The sequence below is a fragment of the Lissotriton helveticus genome, chromosome 4_1 (genome assembly GCF_964261635.1).
Source record: "Lissotriton helveticus chromosome 4_1, aLisHel1.1, whole genome shotgun sequence".
NCBI lineage: Eukaryota > Metazoa > Chordata > Amphibia > Caudata > Salamandridae > Lissotriton > Lissotriton helveticus.
Genome location: NC_136063.1, coordinates 2133529318 through 2133549665, shown reverse-complemented (window position 1 = coordinate 2133549665; position 20348 = coordinate 2133529318). Strand labels below are relative to the sequence as shown.

Sequence of the window (20348 nt, the reverse complement as noted above, 5' to 3'; positions counted from 1 at the left end):
CTAAATCCATATTGTGAATCAACTATAAGACCTGTCGAGTCTGCCCAACTTTCTAATCTGGCTAGGATAACCCTGCCCAAAATTTTACATGAGGCATCTATTAGGGATATGGGACGATAGCAACATGGGTCGCACCTATCACCCTTCTTGAAGATCGGTACTACTATTGCCTCCTTCCAAGAACCAGGGATGCGACCGACCACAACAGCCTTAAATACATTCAGTAATAAGGGTGCCCACAAACTAACATTATGTTTAAAAAGGTCCAAGGGGACAGCATCCGGGCCTGGAGCTTTTAGTGATAGACCCTTCCATAAAGCTTCCTCAATCTCTGTCAGTGTAAGTGAAGAGCTGAGGGTCAAAGCCGAGGATGGTATCGCCAGATCCCCTGTGCTATCCGATCTTTCCATTAATAAAATAGAATTTGGATTAAAAATCTTACTAAAATGTAGTTCCCACTGATCAGCGGTGACCTGCATAACTATAGTTTCTTTATTGTCATTCTTAAAAAGGGGGCGGTTTAGGACCTCCCAAAAAAGCCTACTATCTTTTAGTTCTGCAGCCTTTTCCAGGTCTTCCCAGGCAATGTCTTTTAGGTCCTGCTTTCTTTTTACAATAGCCACCTTATAAGCCTTTCTGCTAGTTCTTACAAGTTCTCTGTTTCTTGGTTTTTGGCGCAAGGCTAGTTTTAGGGATTGATGTGTGGCAGAACACACGGAATCAAACCATCTAAAGGCCTTTTGACCACCCTTTCCCTTGGGTTTCCTGAGATGCTTTGCTACATGCCCGCACAGTTTCTCAAAGCTCTCAATAACCTTATGAGGGTCAGGTACTGGAAGTAGACATGATTCCATTTCCGTTTTGCAACTATCAAAAATATCTTCCTCCAATTTTATCGTATCCACCTTCCCCCATTTTAAACTAACACCCTGATTCTTGCTGTACTTGATTGACTGGTCCCAAGTCTTTGATGATTCTTGTACTGGCAAGCATAATGACAACATTAGAGGATTGTGGTCACTTGCGGGATTGGCCACTACCTCGAGCTTGTCAACATATTTAAGAAAGCTACTGGACACCAGGACAAAATCAATGGTACTCATCTCTCCCCTTGTACCCTGGAAAGTTGGTATTTGCGGTATATTAGGGGCTGACCAGGGTTCCACCACGCACAAGTCATTCAGAATAATAATATTGTTCAAGGCGTACCCCCGGGGTGTGTGTTTGAAGTGAGTCAAGGGCTGTGTGTTTGAGTCCTCCAGACCACACACATTCGAACCTCCAAGTGTAGAGAAGTGTGGCTCAATGGTTAGAGCGGCAGACCCTGATGCAGAGGTCTAGCCCGGGACCAGGGTTCAATTCCCCACCTCGGCGGGTCTTGGGCTAAAAAATTCCACGGACCTGATAATTCTCGCCTCGGTGCCTATTCCAATCATGGAGTCCCACTCTGCAACTCTGGGCAATAGCTTGCTTAATCTCCACAACGGCCCACACAACGCTAAGGATGCCTGGCCTCCACCTTGGGGGTGCCCAGGAGTGGACACCTCACAGGGAAAGCCAGGATGGGTTCCACAGCGGTATTCGTACAAGCGCCTTGAGACCCTTGCGGGTGAGTAGTGCGCTATACAAGTATCAATTTACATTTACATTTACAAGACTACACAACGAACAATTAAAGTCACCAACCCAAATGACAGACGATAATGGATGCTTACTTCGTGCTTTGCCCACTGCGTCCTCCAGACTTTGAATTATCGATGTGTCACGTCCATTAAAGATATTGTGATACCAGTTGACCAACAACACAGGTTCTGGGAAAAGATGCTCCAATAACAACAATTGATACCAATTTGTGTCTACCAGTTTCGAAGTTATCAACTTCTGTAGTTTTACGGACAACGCTGTCATTATACCACCCTTTGCCCTCCCAGATGTCGATGGGACGGCCAAAACATTAAATGATTGAAAGCCCTCAATGTCACAGGCAGTCCTAGTCCAAGTCTCCTGTAGACACAGGATCCCCTGGGCTCCTACATAATCCAACCACGCGTCATCCTCCAATCTGCCTATAAGTCCAGCAATATTCCAAGATATTAGAGACAGCCCCAATTTCCCATGAGTGCTTCCTAAAGTGTCTTTTGTACTTGAGGAGTCTTGCCCAGACAATAGTGGGCAATTCTCACAACCCAAGATGGTATCTCCTTCATAAATAACATCATTCTCTACATATGGGGGGGCCAATACTCACATTATCACAATCACTAATCACCACAACTGGGTTATCATTGCGGGCTATCCCTGTATTTTTCCTCTTTCCCAAGTCTAGTGTGGGTAGATCGTTGCCCTCAGACCTAACTGGTGGTCAATCTACACCCTCCATGCCCATTAATGGGTCAAAGCGGTTTCTCAATGGTATATTATTGTTTGACATCCATCCTGGGCACTCCTCATCTTGATACCTTGATCTTCGTGGGTTATACAGGGCTTGTGTGAAATAACCCATACTCGTTGGTCCCATAAAGGGGCCATTTGTCTCATGCCAAGGACCACAATAATTTTGTGTGCCTTGGTTCATGGTCGAGCTATGTACCCAACCCGAATGATTACTGCCGCGTGCTCTATGCCCGCGGTGATTGGGGTTTAGGATGGTATGATAAAGATTTGGGTAAAAATATTCAAGTCCCACACACTGGATGTCCCCCATCCTACCGAACCTTGCTTTGCTGCAGATCATATCCTTCACCCAGATGTCTCTAAAATTAATCAGTATACAGTCCCCCTCCAGGTCTTTCTTGCTTGGGCCAACCCAGGGGACCCTCCGCACACTTAAAATTTTTGTAGCAGTGTCTTGGGTAAGGGGCCTGTTGTTATTTAGCCAGAATTTTGTTTTATTTAAAAGGTCCTCCGTTGTCTCATATTTGTTCGCTGCAATTAATGGAACACCTGTCAAAATTACCATATAGGGGGCAGCATCAGGGGGTATATTTACATGGATATGTTTACCAGGCAGGAGTGTTTTACTAGGAGCTAAGGATTTGCTAACTGGAGTTTCTCTCCCCTCAGTAGTATTTAACAGGGCTGGGGCAACTGTGTTTACTGGTGATGCTACCACCAAAGAGTTCTTTATCTGAGATCCCACAGTAGTCGCCAGCATAGTTTTAGACAAAGTAGCTGGTACTATACGAGGGGTAATGTCGTTTGAATTTGCAGATACTGCCGTTTTCGGTTGCTGCACTTGTGACTGACTTTTCTGGGCCCCTTTTTCCACTGTGGTAATATTACCCCCAGTGGCAGAAAGTTGTTTACTATTGTCTACAAGGCTCTCCAGTAAAAGAGTATTTTTAGATGTTAAGAACTCTAGTTGGTCTAGTTTTAGGTTAATGATTTGGGTTCTTTCCACCAGGGAAGTCACCTGCAGGAGCTGGGTTTCTATGTGTGAGAGTCTCACTTCAAGGGGAGTTAGCAATTTTTTGAGTGTTTCCCACACAACAGTCAAAAATTCCACATCTTTCCCTTTTATAGTGCAGAGTGGAACCCCACTAGTTTCGCTCTCTATTACAAAATTATTATTATTTTCATGAGTTGCTGCCCGTAGTTCAGGGCTGGGTTCTGGTCTTAGTTCAGGTGGCTGTGTATTACTCACTGGGAATGGATCTAGGGGTGGCAAAGAAGGTGCCTTGGTGGATAGCTGAGCCTTCGCAATCTTTGCTTTTTTCCTTGCGTATGCTGTTTTAATACGCTTCCTTTTATTGTGTAGGGTACAAGTATTCCCCCCGCCCGATACCATGGTTTTGGGTGTTGGCGCCATTCCCAAGGGGCCCCCCTCACCCTCCTTCTCTTCCCCGGCTGCTCCACCCAATGAAAATCTTAGGGAAGAACTAGTGGATACTAGTGGTGACCCCCCCTTTGGTATAGATGTGGTGAGAACTAATGACTGGTGAATATCTGTCTGGGTTACAGGGTAGGAGCAGGACCAGTTGGGCGATCAGGTGTTTTAGCGAAGGCTATAGACCCTAGGGAAGATTTTTTGGCCGCTGTTAACTCCTGTGATAGCCTTCTTGCAGCGTCTAATTCGATGGACACTCTGTGCTGCATTTTGGCAATCTCCGTGTCAATGGCTGTGTGGGTCCTGGTGATAAAATCATCTAATGTACCGTTTTTCAGCTTGGTCTTAGCTGCCCTGTCTTTGTACTCACGAATTGACATAATGGGTGGTCAGATGTTCAGATGGCAGTGCGGATATTACAGAGGGATAGCGCCAAGAAGATTGGCCCAGTCCAGTCTCTCTCTGCCTCGAACGGCCTCAAACGGCCCGCTCTTTGCCCGGTCCTCGCTCCGTGCTGCGTCCCGCGCTGCGGGAGTTTGAGCCTATGATATAGGGGGGCGTGTTGGGCGTGGGGCGAGCAGGGAGAGCGGACCGGATGCTGACTATCGGTCTCGCAGGGACTCCTGGTTGTTGGAGTCCCCGCTACGCTCGCAGCCCCGCTGATGCCTCTCACCCAGTGCCGCCTTTCCGCTCCTCTCCTTGATGGCGCTGACCCAGTCACTTCGGGGCGATGCGGCACCCGCGATGCGGGTGCGGCGAGGTGTGGACGTGGTAAGTGGTAGGTTTAGAGACGCTGCCTTGCTGTTGGTGCCTCCGTGCAAAACAAATTAAAATCCCAGCAAGGGATGGCAGGAGGCGCTTTTAGTATCCTCCGGTGGGCGGGGGGCGGGCCAGCAGGGAGAGCGGACCGGATGCTGACTATCGGTCTCGCAGGGACTCCTGGTTGTTGGAGTCCCCGCTACGCTCGCAGCCCCGCTGATGCCTCTCACCCAGTGCCGCCTTTCTGCTCCTCTCCTTGATGGCGCTGACCCAGTCACTTCGGGGCGATGCGGCACCCGCGAAGCGGGTGCGGCGAGGTGTGGACGTGGTAAGTGGTAGGTTTAGAGATGCTGCCTTGCTGTTGGTGCCTCCGTGCAAAACAAATTAAAATCCCAGCAAGGGATGGCAGGAGGCGCTTTTAGTATCCTCCGGTGGGCAGGGGGCGGGCCAGCAGGGAGAGCGGACCGGATGCTGACTATCGGTCTCGCAGGGACTCCTGGTTGTTGGAGTCCCCGCTACGCTCGCAGCCCCGCTGATGCCTCTCACCCAGTGCCGCCTTTCCGCTCCTCTCCTTGATGGCGCTGACCCAGTCACTTCGGGGCGATGCGGCACCCGCGAAGCGGGTGCAGCGAGGTGTGGACATGGTAAGTGGTAGGTTTAGAGACGCTGCCTTGCTGTTGGTGCCTCCGTGCAAAACAAATTAAAATCCCAGCAAGGGATGGCAGGAGGCGCTTTTAGTATCCTCCGGTGGGCGGGGGGGCGGGCCAGCAGGGAGAGCGGACCGGATGCTGACTATCGGTCTCGCAGGGACTCCTGGTTGTTGGAGTCCCCGCTACGCTCGCAGCCCCGCTGATGCCTCTCACCCAGTGCCGCCTTTCCGCTCCTCTCCTCTATGGCGCTGACCCAGTCACTTCGGGGCGATGCGGCACCCGCGAAGCGGGTGCGGCGAGGTGTGGACGTGGTAAGTGGTAGGTTTAGAGACGCTGCCTTGCTGTTGGTGCCTCGTGCAAAACAAATTAAAATCCCAGCAAGGGATGGCAGGAGGCGCTTTTAGTATCCTCCGGTGGGCGGGCCAGCAGGGAGAGCGGACCGGATGCTGACTATCGGTCTCACAGGGACTCCTGGTTGTTGGAGTCCCCGCTACGCTCGCAGCCCCGCTGATGCCTCTCACCCAGTGCCGCCTTTCCGCTCCTCTCCTTGATGGCGCTGACCCAGTCACTTCGGGGCGATGCGGCACCCGCGAAGCGGGTGCGGCGAGGTGTGGACGTGGTAAGTGGTAGGTTTAGAGACGCTGCCTTGCTGTTGGTGCCTCCGTGCAAAACAAATTAAAATCCCAGCAAGGGATGGCAGGAGGCGCTTTTAGTATCCTCCGGTGGGCGGGGGCGGGCCAGCAGGGAGAGCGGACCGGATGCTGACTATCGGTCTCGCAGGGACTCCTGGTTGTTGGAGTCCCCGCTACGCTCGCAGCCCCGCTGATGCCTCTCACCCAGTGCCGCCTTTCCGCTCCTCTCCTTGATGGCGCTGACCCAGTCACTTCGGGGCGATGCGGCACCCTCGAAGCGGGTGCGGCGAGGTGTGGACGTGGTAAGTGGTAGGTTTAGAGACGCTGCCTTGCTGTTGGTGCCTCCGTGCAAAACCTGCATCACTCAGCGCCACCCCAGCATCACTCAGCACCACCACAGAACCACTCAGCACCACCACAGCACGACTCAGCAGCACCACAGCACCACCACAGCACCACCACAGCACCACCACAGCATCACTCAGCGCCACCACAGCACCACTCAGCACCACCACAGCACCATTCAGCACCACCACAGCATCACTCAGTGCCACCCCAGCATCACTCAGCACAACCACAGCACCAATCAGCACCACCACAGCACCACTCAGCACCACCACAGCATCACTCAGCACCACCACAGCACCACTCAGCACCACCACAGCATCACTCAGCGCCACCCCAGCATCACTCAGCGCCACCCCAGCATCACTCAGCGCCACCCCAGCACCACTCAGCACCACCACAGCACCACTCATCACCACCACAGCATCACTCAGCGCCACCCCAGCATCACTCAGCACCACCACATTATCACTCAGCACCACCACATCACCACTCAGCACCACCACAGCATCACTCAGCACCACCACAGCATCACTCAGCACCACCACAGCACCACTCAGCACCACCACAGCATCACTCAGCACCACCACAGCACCACTCAGCACCACCACAGCATCACTCAGCACCGCCACAGCACCACTCAGCGCCACCACAGCACCACTCAGCACCACCACAGCATTACTCAGCACCATCACAGCACCACTCAGCGCCACCCCAGCATCACTCAGCACCACCACAGCACCACTCAGCATCACCACATCATCACTCAGCGCTACCCCAGCATCACTCAGCACCACCACATTATCACTCAGCACCACCACATTATCACTCAGCACCACCACAGCACCACTCAGCACCACCACAGCACCACCACAGCACCACTCAGCACCACCACATTATCACTCAGCCCACCACATTATCACTCAGCACCACCACAGCACCACACAGCACCACCACAGCATCACTCAGCACCACCACAGCACCACTCAGCACCACCACAGCATCACTCAGAAACAACACAGCACCACTCAGCACCACCACAGCATCATTCAGCACCACCATAGCACCACTCAGCACCACCACAGCACCACTCAGCACCACTGCAGCATCACTCAGCACCACCACAGCACCACTCAGCACCACCACAGCATCACTCAGCACCACCACAGTATCACTCAGCACCACCACAGCACCACCACAATATCACTCAGCACCACCACATTATCACTCAGCACCACCACAGCACCACTCAGCACCACCACAGCACCACTCAGCACCACCACAGCACCACTCAGCACCACCACAGCATCACTCAGCACCACCACAGCACCACTCAGCACCACCACAGCATCACTCAGCACCACCACAGCACCACTCAGCACCACCACAGCATCACTCAGCGCAACCCCAGCACCACTGGGACCAGGACTAGTGGAGTAGTGTTGCTCACTGGTTAGAGGCGGCAGGCCTGAGAGCAGAAGTCAGCCTGGGACCAGGGTTCAATTCCCGACGCGGCAGGGTCGTGGACCTTGGTCAGCGGACTCGATAATTCTCGCTTCGGTGCTTACTCTAATCAGGGGTTCCACTCGGCAACTCTGGGCATTAGCTTGCCTAATCTCCACAACGGCCTCACCAATTCCGGGGATGCCTGGCTCCACCTTGGGGACTCCCAGCAAGGGACCATCCCACAGGGAAAGCCAGGACGGGTTCCCCAGAGTTATACAGCGCCGGGACGCCCCGTTGCTGGGGCAGCTGTGCGCTTTACAAGTATACTACATTTACATTTACTCAGCACCACCACAGCATCACTCAGCACCACCACAACATCACTCCGCACCATCACAGCATCAATCCATGCAACCATTCAACAACAACTGGTTCAAATACGTTCTCTCAATGTTTAAAGCTTTATTACAAACGTCACAAAAAGATGTTAATATTTCACTTCTGTTCTTGGATTTTCGTCACAATAAAATACACTGAACATAATCTTCACAAAAGTTATTTACAAAAGTTTAAGCTATTACCATTATATATTACAATCACTTTTATTTAAGTATTCATTAGTTAAAAAAATTAAAAGCCATTGTTATTTGTAATATCAATACATCTAAGTCACGTAAATACAAAACATGATGCATTACAAATGCTATAGGTGTCACATTTGCGAAAGTTATAAATATTGGCATTGTAAATGACAAAGCTATTAATTTAGCTATTTTCAAAACCAACACATAAATAAAAAAATTGTCATTTACAAGACCAATAGCTCAAACTTTCATAATGCGAGACCTATTGCATTGCAAATGCTTGTTTAATTAGGAGTTAGGGTATTAGGCCTCAGGGCAGAGGGAGGGGAATGCGTAGTTGGGGTCGTTTTTAGGCTTAGGGGAGGGCAGTCTGTTTTTATGGCTGGATCAGGTTAAGGGACAGGGTTAAGGGCCAAGGATTTGGGCATCAGGGCAGGAGGAGGACACAGCATGGGGGTTGGAAGGAGATAGGGGTATTTGCAGCTCAGGGCAGGGAAGGGAGTTTGTACCTTAGGGAGGTGGGCAGGGGGTGGCGAACCTTAGCCACGCATACCCCTTTACCATTCATGCCTTTACCATGAAGATTTGTGGTAAAAGCATGCGTGGTAAAGAAATGCATTGGTTAAGACGTGGTCGTTATTAAGACCGCGTTGTTTAGGCATGCGGGGTTAAGGAACTCGTGTTTCCGTCATACAACCACTTCAATGGGCTATCCATCACTTTTAGGATCAGCCCACAATATTTGACAACTCTTTACATCATCATTTACATTAGTAATATGTGAAACAAGTATTGGCAAAGTCAAAATGTCTGGGTTTAATTTTCTAATACACAGAGAGTAAGCACATTAAAGCCAGACAAGAAAAGAAAGTCAGACTGTGATGAAAGCTCTTTTTCCCTCAATTCACTCCTCTCTGTTTGGATTTCATATAAAGGTCCAATGGCAAGGAAGTTTTCATTACAGCCCTCATTAGTTTCTATGAAATAGAAAGAAAAGAAGGGCTATTATGAAGGCGTCTTTTCTACCTAGAAACAAAACCTTCTTTTCACATAGAAACAAAAAGGGGATGATATAGAAGGCAAAGGAGCTTTCAGAATAGCCCACCACTTGTTTCTGTGAAACACAAAATAATACCCTGTCCCTGTGGAACTTAAGAGAACTTTTGAGGAAAGGGCGGGCAGTTGTAAAGTACTTGAACATAGTAGGAAAAAATGAGGGAATGGCGGGTGGAAAAACGAGAAAAATTCAGGGTAAGAAGAAGAGGTTGGGAGAGAGTTACGAGAGGATGGTGAGTGGTGGTGATGGGGAGCACACAGGAGAAAGAAGGAAGGACGGGAAAAAAGATAGAGGAGCAGAAGGTAGAACAAGGTTATAGTTGTGAAGTAGTGGCTCATGTAGTTCATTGTAAGCACTCGAGTTAAGGCTGAAATATACACTGAAACAGCCAATAGCATTAGGTGAAGGATGAATACTCTACAGGCTGAGTAAAGACATATTGACGCTGGTGGAAGAAAATCAATGGTTGATGGGCAGATCCAAAGTCTATATTGTGTATATTCTAAGTAATAGGTCTGTTTGACAGCTATACTGTCAAAATCTAGAACTGAGAAAAGTAATTCTGCATTGACAGCATTATTTTCTTTCAAAGTGACAGGACTTAAATAACAAGCATTTACAATGCAATGGTTTCGCCTTTGGAAAAGTTAGAGCTATTGGCATTGTAAATGCCAAAATTTGTATTTATGTGTTGGTTTTGAAAACAGATAAATAAATGGCATTGTCATTTACATTGCCATTAGCTTAATCTCTCGCAAATGTGAAACCTATTGTACCCTACGGACGAGCTCAGCAGACAGCAATTACTACCACACACACACACCCAGAGCCAGCCACACACACCCAGAGCCAGCCACACACACCCAGAGCCAGCCACACACACCCAGAGCCAGCCACACACACACCCAGAGCCACACACACACACACACACACCCAGATCCACACACACACACACACACACAGATCCACACACACACACACACACACCCAGAGCCACACACACACACACACACACAGAGCCACACACACACACACACCCAGAGCCACACACACACACACACCCAGAGCCACACACACCCAGAGCCACACACACCCAGAGCCACACACACACCCACCCAGAGCCACACACACCCACCCAGAGCCACACACACCCACCCAGAGCCACACACACACTCAGCAGAGCAAGCACAGCGAGGGGGCAGGGAAGCAAGCACAGCGAGGGGGTAGGGAACTAAAAGTAAAATACTAAAAATAAAATATTCCATGTCGCAATTAAAGTTACCATCACCCAGTCACTGGTTAATGACTGTAAAAACATCATCATCACCTATATACTGAAGGGAGGAGTAAAGAACCTCAGGATTCCACAAACAATTTTGCTGCACCTCTTCAGTGGGTGATTAGGAATGCAGAAATGGGAAAGAGACCTTCAAGCATTGGTACCAAAAATCTTGCTAAATTAGAGGCTTTTTACTATCTCAAATCATAAAGAACTGCACGCTCGGGGCTAAAGTTACTTGTTCATTAAGACATACCTTATCTTTTCTGAAACCATACTTTACAAACCTTTTGTGGTAGTGCAGCCCTCCCTGTTCCCCGACTGTTGTTTCCGAGCTGTTTAGCTCCAGAAAGAGCATCTTGACAACCTTTCATCCTCCTTTACCTAGATTCGGGTTATCTGTGATATTACCCACAATTTACAGGCTCCCATAGAGCCTCTGATGGCCTTTCCTGAAGTAAGCTCTTCATATGATAACAGGTGTATCATCAGAGTGTACGGCGCCCGGGTGTTTATTGTTAACTATCCTCATTTCGTGGACCTCTGAAGAAAGAAAAACGGACTGTGCCCTCTAGGGTTTGAACCTGTGGCCATGGGTCAAACACACACCCCTCCGGTGGATGCATCAGTCCTCGGAGCCTCCAGCCCATGCACTTTCGTCTTTTGATGAGGTCTCGAGCTTGTCAGTTCGTGCTCCTAAGAAGACGAACAGAGATGGATACAATGTGGTGTTTTTACCTTCACAGATACTTTTCTGTGGTTTTGTGTGTTATTTTTCGTTTCTTTGCACTCTGGCCTCCTTTCCACCGGTAACATTTTTGACACGTGTTGTTGCAGACGGGCCTGGCGGGCAGCGCCTCGCTTTCCTCTCTTACCCCGTTCCTGACTTGCTGCTCTGTGATGTGCTGGCTGCGGGTGCAGCTAACAAACACAATGCTGTCCCTGCTACAGGACATTGGGCCCTGCTCCAGTGCTGCGTCGCAGCCACGAATCGTGGTTCAAGTAGGGCTAGTTGTAGAAATGTAAATACGACGCTGTGAGTAACATTCGCATATGGACGTCCTGCCCCAGTGCAGTCACTTAACATTAGCCCCCTCAGTGCGGGAGGGGGGGGTGTCTCCCTCGAGGGCTGAAGCCGGCAGCACGCCCCGCTACAGGGCGCAGCTAGTTTACTTGACTTACGAGGGTGAGGTGGCTTTGGGTCGTGTCTTTCCCGCGGAGCCCCTTCAACCTCCAATGAGTGCAATTATCCCCAGCTGTTGACTTTGAATTAGTGGTTTGGTTTTTAAAGGCATTTTAGACAATTCCACTACCTCGGGCGGGTTACCCTAGCAAGTCACGTTACACTGCAAGCCAACGCTGAACGCTCCGATGGCTAATGGGCTACTTTCAAATTTGACCCGGCTCTCACATAAATGCCTTTTTTATGACATGGCTAGAGGAACGTTAGTGCCGTAGGAGGAACTAACTACTCGACGACCATTTCAAGCCACCCCTCCCGTTCACACTCGAAACATCTTTTCAGTATACAAAAGCTACATTTGTGCTTCCTTTAACTTGACTGAGAGTGGCCGTAGGCGGTTATAATATTGTAGTCGAAGTGTGCATCTCATTACAATGTTATTGAGATGGTTAGAAATTCTGAATACAGGCTCGGGCGCTTGTGGCACACTGTGGTGCTGTGAATATATACACAGACTGTTTAATACTAAACACAGCCAGCGCAGCATTTTGGATGTGATTTTGTGATGCGGACCCACGTTACCGCATCCGCAGTCCTGTGAATTAGTAACTTAACAAAATGTGCTTAATTACAAAAAATCACACTTTTTTTTTTTAAGGAAACCGGTCATGACGTGGAATTCTAAATTAAAACTGGGGTTTACCTAGAGCTCAAGGCGGAAATGGTCAAGCGATTTGTTTAAATGTTGACTCGTAGCGGGAGTCGTAGCTACGGCGGGGCCCGTGGAAGCTGGGCCAGCCTGCTTGTTTGCAACCCCACCCCATCAGCGGCGGCAGACGGGCAGAATTCTGTTAAAACAGTTAATTTACCTTTTAAATAATCCCCTGTGCGGGTATTTTATAGGAAGGTTTCTATAATTCCAAATTAGTCCTTATTCTAGTTAACTGTACAAAACTCTTCTGTCTCCGAGTAGAGCAGCTCGTTATCTCCAAGCCCCTGAACATTGAAGATTGTATAAAAGTTGACTGATTCGCATAGTTTTGAGCTTGACCCACTTTTTGTGAACTTAGGAGGCCCGCAGATAAATCTACTGCATTCTGTACTACAGGCACACGGACAGCGGGAGGGGGGCGGGCAGGCACACGGACAGCGGGAGGGGGGCGGGCAGGCACACGGACAGCGGGAGGGGGGCGGGCAGGCACACGGACAGAGGGAGGGGGGCGGGCAGGCACACGGACAGCGGGAGGCGCACGGACAGCGGGAGGGGGGCGGGCAGGCACACGGACAGCGGGAGGGGGGGCAGGAACAGGAAGACGGACAGCGGGAGGGGGGTGCGGGAACGAACGGGCACACGGAAAGCACTAACCTGGACCTGGACTTCCTCCGGCGGCGGTCGGCCGCGGAATGACGAAAAGAAACCTCGACGAACAAAAAAAGTAAACCCCGCCCACCGCCGCACTGACGTCCTAAAAGGGGCCGGATGAGAAAAATTCTCAGAAACGCCCACGAGTCGCCTCGCAGAATGACGGACGCCTCTGTTTCCCAATGGCTAGCGTCCATTTATGGAGCTAGCCAATGGGAAACAGAGGCGGGACGAACATCCATACTGGTAAACAAAAGTTTTCGCCTGCGCGAACCGCTGCTTGCGCAGCTTTTCGCCAGGCGAAACCTAAAAAAGTGCACCACTCTGCCCACGTGGATGCTTCCATGGACATCCCTTGGTGAAGAGGGCAGCTGCTAGGTGTCATACCTGACTGTCACACTGCTGTTCCTGTCTGCTCCACGAACATCACAAAGCCTCTGATGATTAGTACACTAGTTGTAGTACTGGAGTTCTCTGCTTCTCGAAAACAGGCTTAAGACTGCGAGAGTCTGGACCCTTGGTAGACTGATATTGGCCTCAACTTGTGCTCTAGCGCCCAGGAGGGAGATGCAATGTGCCTGCCACCACAGGTGGGACGGGACCGCGCCTGCCACCACACTTCCTTCCTGAAAGCATGGTGCTGAAGGGAGACATTATGTCTCCTGGAATAGTCAGACCTTTATAAATAAATCCACATTACCTAGGAACCTGAGGGTTAGTACCACATACATGGCAGGCACTCTCTTTTACTGAGTCGATCTGTTCCAAGTTCACAGCTTTGATAACCATTCCAACATGGCCGCAAAATGTGCACACTGTGTGAACACATCTGGTGCTCCTGTGCCTAATTTTGAGTCCAGACAATTCAAAGTGCCTGTCTGATACAACTAGAAGCTCGTAGTTTGGATTTTATTTATTACAAATAAAGGAATTGATTTATTTTATGTGTCTTCTGAGTTTACTAGGCATATCATGTTGCTAACGTTTTGTACCTTGAACACAAACCCATGATTGTATTCCTATGGCCATCTGAAAACCCATATGCTCCAAAGTCTGTAGCCTTGCAACTTCTTCTTTTTCTAAAAATTTTGTTAATACATTATTGTTATGGATGACATTTTCAGCCTCAAAAAACACAAAAGATTAGGAATAGCCCTTTTAGATTTTAATCATTTGCGGCAAATGGTGACTATTACAGTCAGAGTTGCAGTGGAAACAGGCATGACACAGGTGAGGCAAGCAGGGATGCAGGCATTAAGCAACGAGTTTGTAGAGCACCCAGTAGATTTGCGGCTGAGGCAGGCAATATAGAGGGTGGGGTGCTTGCAGGCTTTGCTTGAAGGACCAAACACATGTTATTGTTCTAGACTCCTGCTGATATGATCGAGATGGCAATACCAAGGAAAGTCCTCCCACCTCTAAAAGCTAAGAGACAGGCATATGAAAAACAAGAACTATACTGTTTTAATTATTGGCAAATAACTCACAATTAAGCCACCGTCAAAGCCACCATTCAAGCCAATAACATTTTTCTTTACTCACAGAAGATCAGAGGAGACCAGGACTCCCGGCCGACACACTGACCAAAGATGCTGAAGTTCCTGCATGCAGATACTCCAGCTCGCAGTGGTCTAACATCCCTTGCGGGGTGTCCAACCTGAGACCAGGACAGGGTCCCACAGTCTCTCAATCCAGGTAATGGGGTTGACTTTATCCTAGAGGGATTCTTGGCTTAACACCTACACACATGCTAGGTACACTTAGGTACATCTAGTTAGGGAGGCATCGTAGGAGTACACACTTTTATTATCATTTATTTTATATACTCGTATGTATTCATGATTATTGCAAGATGGTAGAACTCTATCATCCTTTTACTTTCATAGAGCTTCTAATCATTTATATCTGTTACTGTCTAGTGGTTGTTGCAGCTCATCTATTTTACACTAAAATACCGACTGTTCAATAAATGCTTATTGAAAAACGTCCAGGCCGTTTATTCTGTGTATCTCTCTGAGACTAAGTGAGCACGAGTGACTGAGCGAAAAGTAGTACACTGTTTCCACAGTCCTGAGGGATCCGGATCGTCATGTTCGAAGGTTGCCAAGAACTATTCTCTCCTTGGTGAGACGAGATTCTAGTGGCACTGTGAGCTAGCTGATACAGAAGGCCAATATATCCGGTGGGAGTGTTTAGAATCAGTCTGACACCAATCCTACAGTGTGAGTCGTCCGAATATATGTTTTATAGGAACTACACAACATGGCTTAGTGAAGTTAATGGCACCCTGACTAGAAATTCGATAACAAATCACAATTTCTGAAAGATCTACACTTTAGCTAGGTAATCCACCTTACCTATGTAAACCTCTGACAATGTAAATGCCACAATTCAAAACATTGCTGGCCTTTTAACCATCCTTCATAGGTGTGGCAACCAATCATTGGAACTTCCTGCATACAGCACTAAACACCAGACAGGGGCAAAATGTAAACTACGCCTGCTTTATTTACATTTTGGAAATTTTGTTTTATGCTTGTTATGTGAAATTTCAAAAATAACACCACATTGTGTAATTACACTGTGTAATTACACAATGTGGTGTAATTTACACACTGTCCATGGCACAACTTTACAGCTAGCACACATGAATAAGGCAAACAGCCAGAATAGAAGCAGCGTTTGCCAATGCCACCTGTGTTTTTCTCACTATTTCTGAATTGTAAAATGCGTCCTGGTATAAAAAAATGATGGCAGAAAACATTTCACACTAAAATATAAGTAGATGGCATTTCACATAATTACGTGTAATTTCACACAATTTTCCCCAAATCAGAAAAATACTGAAACCACATCTCTTCCACCTCCTGAGCTGGCCGTGAACAACTTAATTGTAGGACTCTTTCTTTATAACATGCCCTGCATTCGTCCCCAGATCAAAACATGTTTAAGTGTATCTACCATGATACCCCTGTGCGTCATACTTTACAATGAAGTTCATGTACCTTGTAAGGATCACTAATGCTTCTTGGTGAAACAGCTCTATAGTAATGCTAAATAAATAAAATAGGGCAAAAATACTCCCAAAGTAAATTTGAGGGGCAGTCTAAGAGAGCAAGCAAAATCAAAGAGTTGTGGAAGGGTGGGTAAATGTGAATGTGTAAACAGTGCAAATGTAGCAATTTGGTTTTCTTTTTTACATGTTTTATTTTATGTACCCAGCAACTTACATTTGACATAGGGAATTTAAAAGTAAAATTGGTTAAAGGATTGGAAAACACGTGGTACTCAATTTCAAGCACCACAGAATGCACCAATCCAGTAGTAATACCCCTGGGTGGGGCATTTTCCATGTGCAGAAATAGCACCTATTCCAAGTTTTTCAGAAGAGATTAAGGGATCACAGGTGGAATGGTGCTTACTACATCAATTTCCACAAATGTTGCCTTTTTTGAGCTATTTCACCTGATCAGTTTCACCATGTTTTTCTAGAAGAAATCTGTGTGGAGGAAGCTGTGGGGGTGCGATAATTACTTCGCTACTTGGAATTCCAATCCCTGTACAAACATCTGCTTCTCGACTACTTGTAACCGAGGCCCTAAAGAACGTTTATTTATTATGTATTTGTTCTTGATACTGTGCTATCCAAAAAATTCCAATATGCCACGCAGACCGAAAGCAGTCCCGTAAAAAGCTCTGTTCACATGTGTTCTTTGTACACTGCAGGAGTACTGCACAATTACAAATCAAGCATTGCCAAAGCCAATAGGTCGGGCATTGGCTGCTAGCCATCTTGTCTTTCTCATTTTTTTTTAACGGTTTTTGTAAAACATTATTAAAAAACATTTAAAACAAACATTGGCAAAGCCAGTAAGTCTGGTGTTGAATGGCAGCCTTTTGGCTTTGTGAATGCATGCTGCGTCTTGTCATGATTTCTGATGGGGAAACTGATTGGGCAGAATGCTGTCACTTTACAGAGAAAGGAACCAAGGGCTCAAGGGGGCTACCCTTTGCTAATATTGTACGCTGTCGTGGGTGGAAGCAAAATGTGAATCGCATTTGAACTTAAAATTGGATGAAGAGGGCTGCCTGAATGTTCCTATATATATGTCTATTAGCTATATATTTATGTTGTAAACTCTTAAGGTCTTGGTTGGGTTTAGACCTAACAAAGTATGCAAACATTAAAGCCGCTCAAAATCGCATCAAACCTAATTAAATCAACAGCATTTGTAAAGCACAACACTGTCACCTTTAAGGGTATCTGGGCCCGGTGTCCCAGTTGAAGAGCCTAGTCTTGAGTCTCTTTCTGAAGTCTGGGCTGTATGTAGTTGGAGGGGAGGGTATTGGTGGAGCAGACAGAGCGCCCACCTCTGTGGCTACGACGGATTTGGGAGGTGTGTGCCAGGGTGAGTGAAGAAGAGCACAGGTGTCTGGATGGTTGGTGGAAGTTCAGCCTGTGGTTGATATAAGCAGGTCCTAGGTTGTGAAGGGCTTTGTAGGCATGCCTAAGGGTCTTGAACTGGCATCTGTTCTGGATGGCATCTCCCACAGCTCAGCAGGGTGGAAGCAAAGGGCATGTTGTGGCATGTCCAGCACAAAGATGAATATAGAAGTCTACATACAGATGCTGCTAAATATTCTCTCAGAAACGGAGACACAAACAACACCATCAGGCCTGTAATAAGCACCAGCTGCATGTTTTATTTATACAATAAAGCAGAGTAATGACTGTGGAGGACTACACAGAGCAGTATTCCAAAAAAGACTTGACCAACATGTCAGGCCATGCTCTCCAAAGTAAGCCCTATAACACTTTTACCGATCACACACGCACACATGCATGCACGCACGTGCACACACACACACCCACACACACCACACCTCATACCATATACCCCTACCCAGCAATTCTTTAACCTGGACAAATCAGCATCATCCCTGGCACAAGTAATTGATTTAAATAAAAGTGTTGAGCAAGAAAAGGGTGACACTTTTTTCATGCAATGCAGCACAGCAGCCAATGTTGCTGTGCGTGAAAGAGAGAAAGCAGAACAGTGCCTTATCTATTAAGATACATCTCTGCATCTCTTTCCCCAGGGGCATAACAGAGACTCCAGCAGCCCCAACAGTGCAGGGGGCTCCCAGGCTCCCCATACTGGAGGGGGCATCTCGGCCTCTACTGATGTGAGTGTGGGGGCTATTCAGCATATCTTGCAAGGGGAGGCTCACATTTTTTTACGCAACTGTCTCTTACCCCATAACTGGTGCACTTCAGGCTTCTTTGTGCCTTGCACCCAACCTTGCACGATTTATCATTTCAAATTTCCGACCTCAGAATGTGGAGTAACATGGTAACTGGGCTTGTTTTTCCCAGTTTGATGTCCACAAAACTGATATGTGAGGGTTTTTGACCCACGAGCTGTGTTTGTTTTTTCCTGGTGAAAATAGTGCAAGTAAAACCCCTCTATTTGCACAGTGGTTATGATCCTATTATGTGCGCAAAGTAAAGCTCGTGTCTAAAAAGGAATTAGCAGGGCCTTGGAATGATGACCCATCATGGGATTTGCTCCTGATTGTTACTCTCATTTTCTTCAGTTTAAATCAAGTACAGATGTGTTTTAAGAGCTTAATATGGCTTCAGCTACCAGTAGTGAAATATTTATAGCTTGTTATATTTCCAGAACAATTCAAGTGCATATGTAGAAGAAATTGGGTTATTAGTTGTGCTGGATGTGAGTCTTGTGCAAGTAATAGTTCACAATTGCCTCCTTACTGGGAACCAATTACCCATTGTAGCAATTGACAAATAGTTTATTTGAATGATTAATTAAAATCAATACAAAAAATAGCAATTAATGTGAATAAAAACAATCATTATAAAAAATATTTAAAATTTAGTAAAACAATGTATGTTTTGAAAGCATGTGCTACATAAAAGATTCCCCCAAGTAAAAAGTCACTTTATGCCATGGTTGTGTTATCCATTAATGCTGTTCGCGCAGAATAAATGAATTTGGCAAAGTTGGCCATGTGCTTCACCGTGTCCAACGAATATAGTTGAAGAACTGCCTCTTTTACCGTCCGCACACCTAATTGAAGAAGAATGGGCCTTAGGTGGGTTCTACGGGCTGATAGCAGTGCAGGACAGCATAACAGAATGTGCGCTACAGTTTCACGTTTATAATGACAAAGGCGACATTCCGCGATAGCTGGGCCTACTTTCACAGCCGGGTACAGCTGTTTTAAGGGGAGCACATACAGTCTTGCAGCCAGGATCCTTTGTAGGGCTTGCCTACCCAACGACTGTACAAGATGCGGTTTGTGGCCATTTAAAATGAGGGGAGAGCTTTGAGACTCATGAAAGCCTCTGACCGTCAATGCTTCAATGTCCAATTTACTTGAGCGGGTTCTTACTTGCTTTTTCATAATTGATTTGATGGCTGTATATTTTATTGTGTTAGGGTCCCAATTTTCTATTGCTAAACTCAGGTGCTAATATTTTGCCATGTTTGCCAGTTCTTCCAAGGATTGCCGGCTGAGATTGAATTCTAAGCCAATTAAAGTGTTCCTTGTGCATGGTGGAAGGCAAAATAGCTTTTTATAGGCTGCGCAGTTAATCTTTTCGAGATCTTCACTCAATTTGTCCGGGAAGGCCTGTATAGCGTAATTGAGGGAGGGTAATAGTTTTGCTTTCAGAACCCGTTGAATGGCCACGGTGGTTGGGCTTTTCAAGGTCGCATTAAGTTTGCAGATGGCGTAAGTTACCATTTTGGCTTTCTGCAGGAGCTTAGTTCGATGGACCTGTGATCGACCTGTTTGCTCCTGATTGTTACTCTCATTTTCTTCAGTTTAAATCAAGTACAGATGTGTTTTAAGAGCTTAATATGGCTTCAGCTACCAGTAGTGAAATATTTATAGCTTGTTATATTTCCAGAACAATTCAAGTGCATATGTAGAAGAAATTGGGTTATTAGTTGTGCTGGATGTGAGTCTTGTGCAAGTAATAGTTCACAATTGCCTCCTTACTGGGAACCAATTACCCATTGTAGCAATTGACTCTTAGGGTAGTGAAGCAGAGCAGTCCAAGGCCTAAAGGGGAGATGGAGTAAGCTAGTAATCTCCATTCGCTAGCACGCAACAACAACACTCAATAAATCATTGCCTAGTCAGTGCTTTTTCTTTAGGGAACCTCAAAGAGAAAGAGATATGTAAATTAGACCC

At 47.2% G+C, this 20348-nt stretch overlaps 1 protein-coding gene across 1 annotated transcript in view; it reads left to right on the top strand.

Annotated features, from left to right (window-relative positions):
• LOC144828257 (uncharacterized) overlaps positions 1-20348 on the top strand; it is a 321312-nt gene that overhangs the window by 137445 nt on the left and 163519 nt on the right. The window contains exon 3 of the mRNA XM_078686331.1: positions 14669-14819. Coding sequence (XP_078542457.1) covers positions 14669-14819 — 151 coding nt within the window. The remainder of the gene's footprint in view (positions 1-14668; positions 14820-20348) is intronic.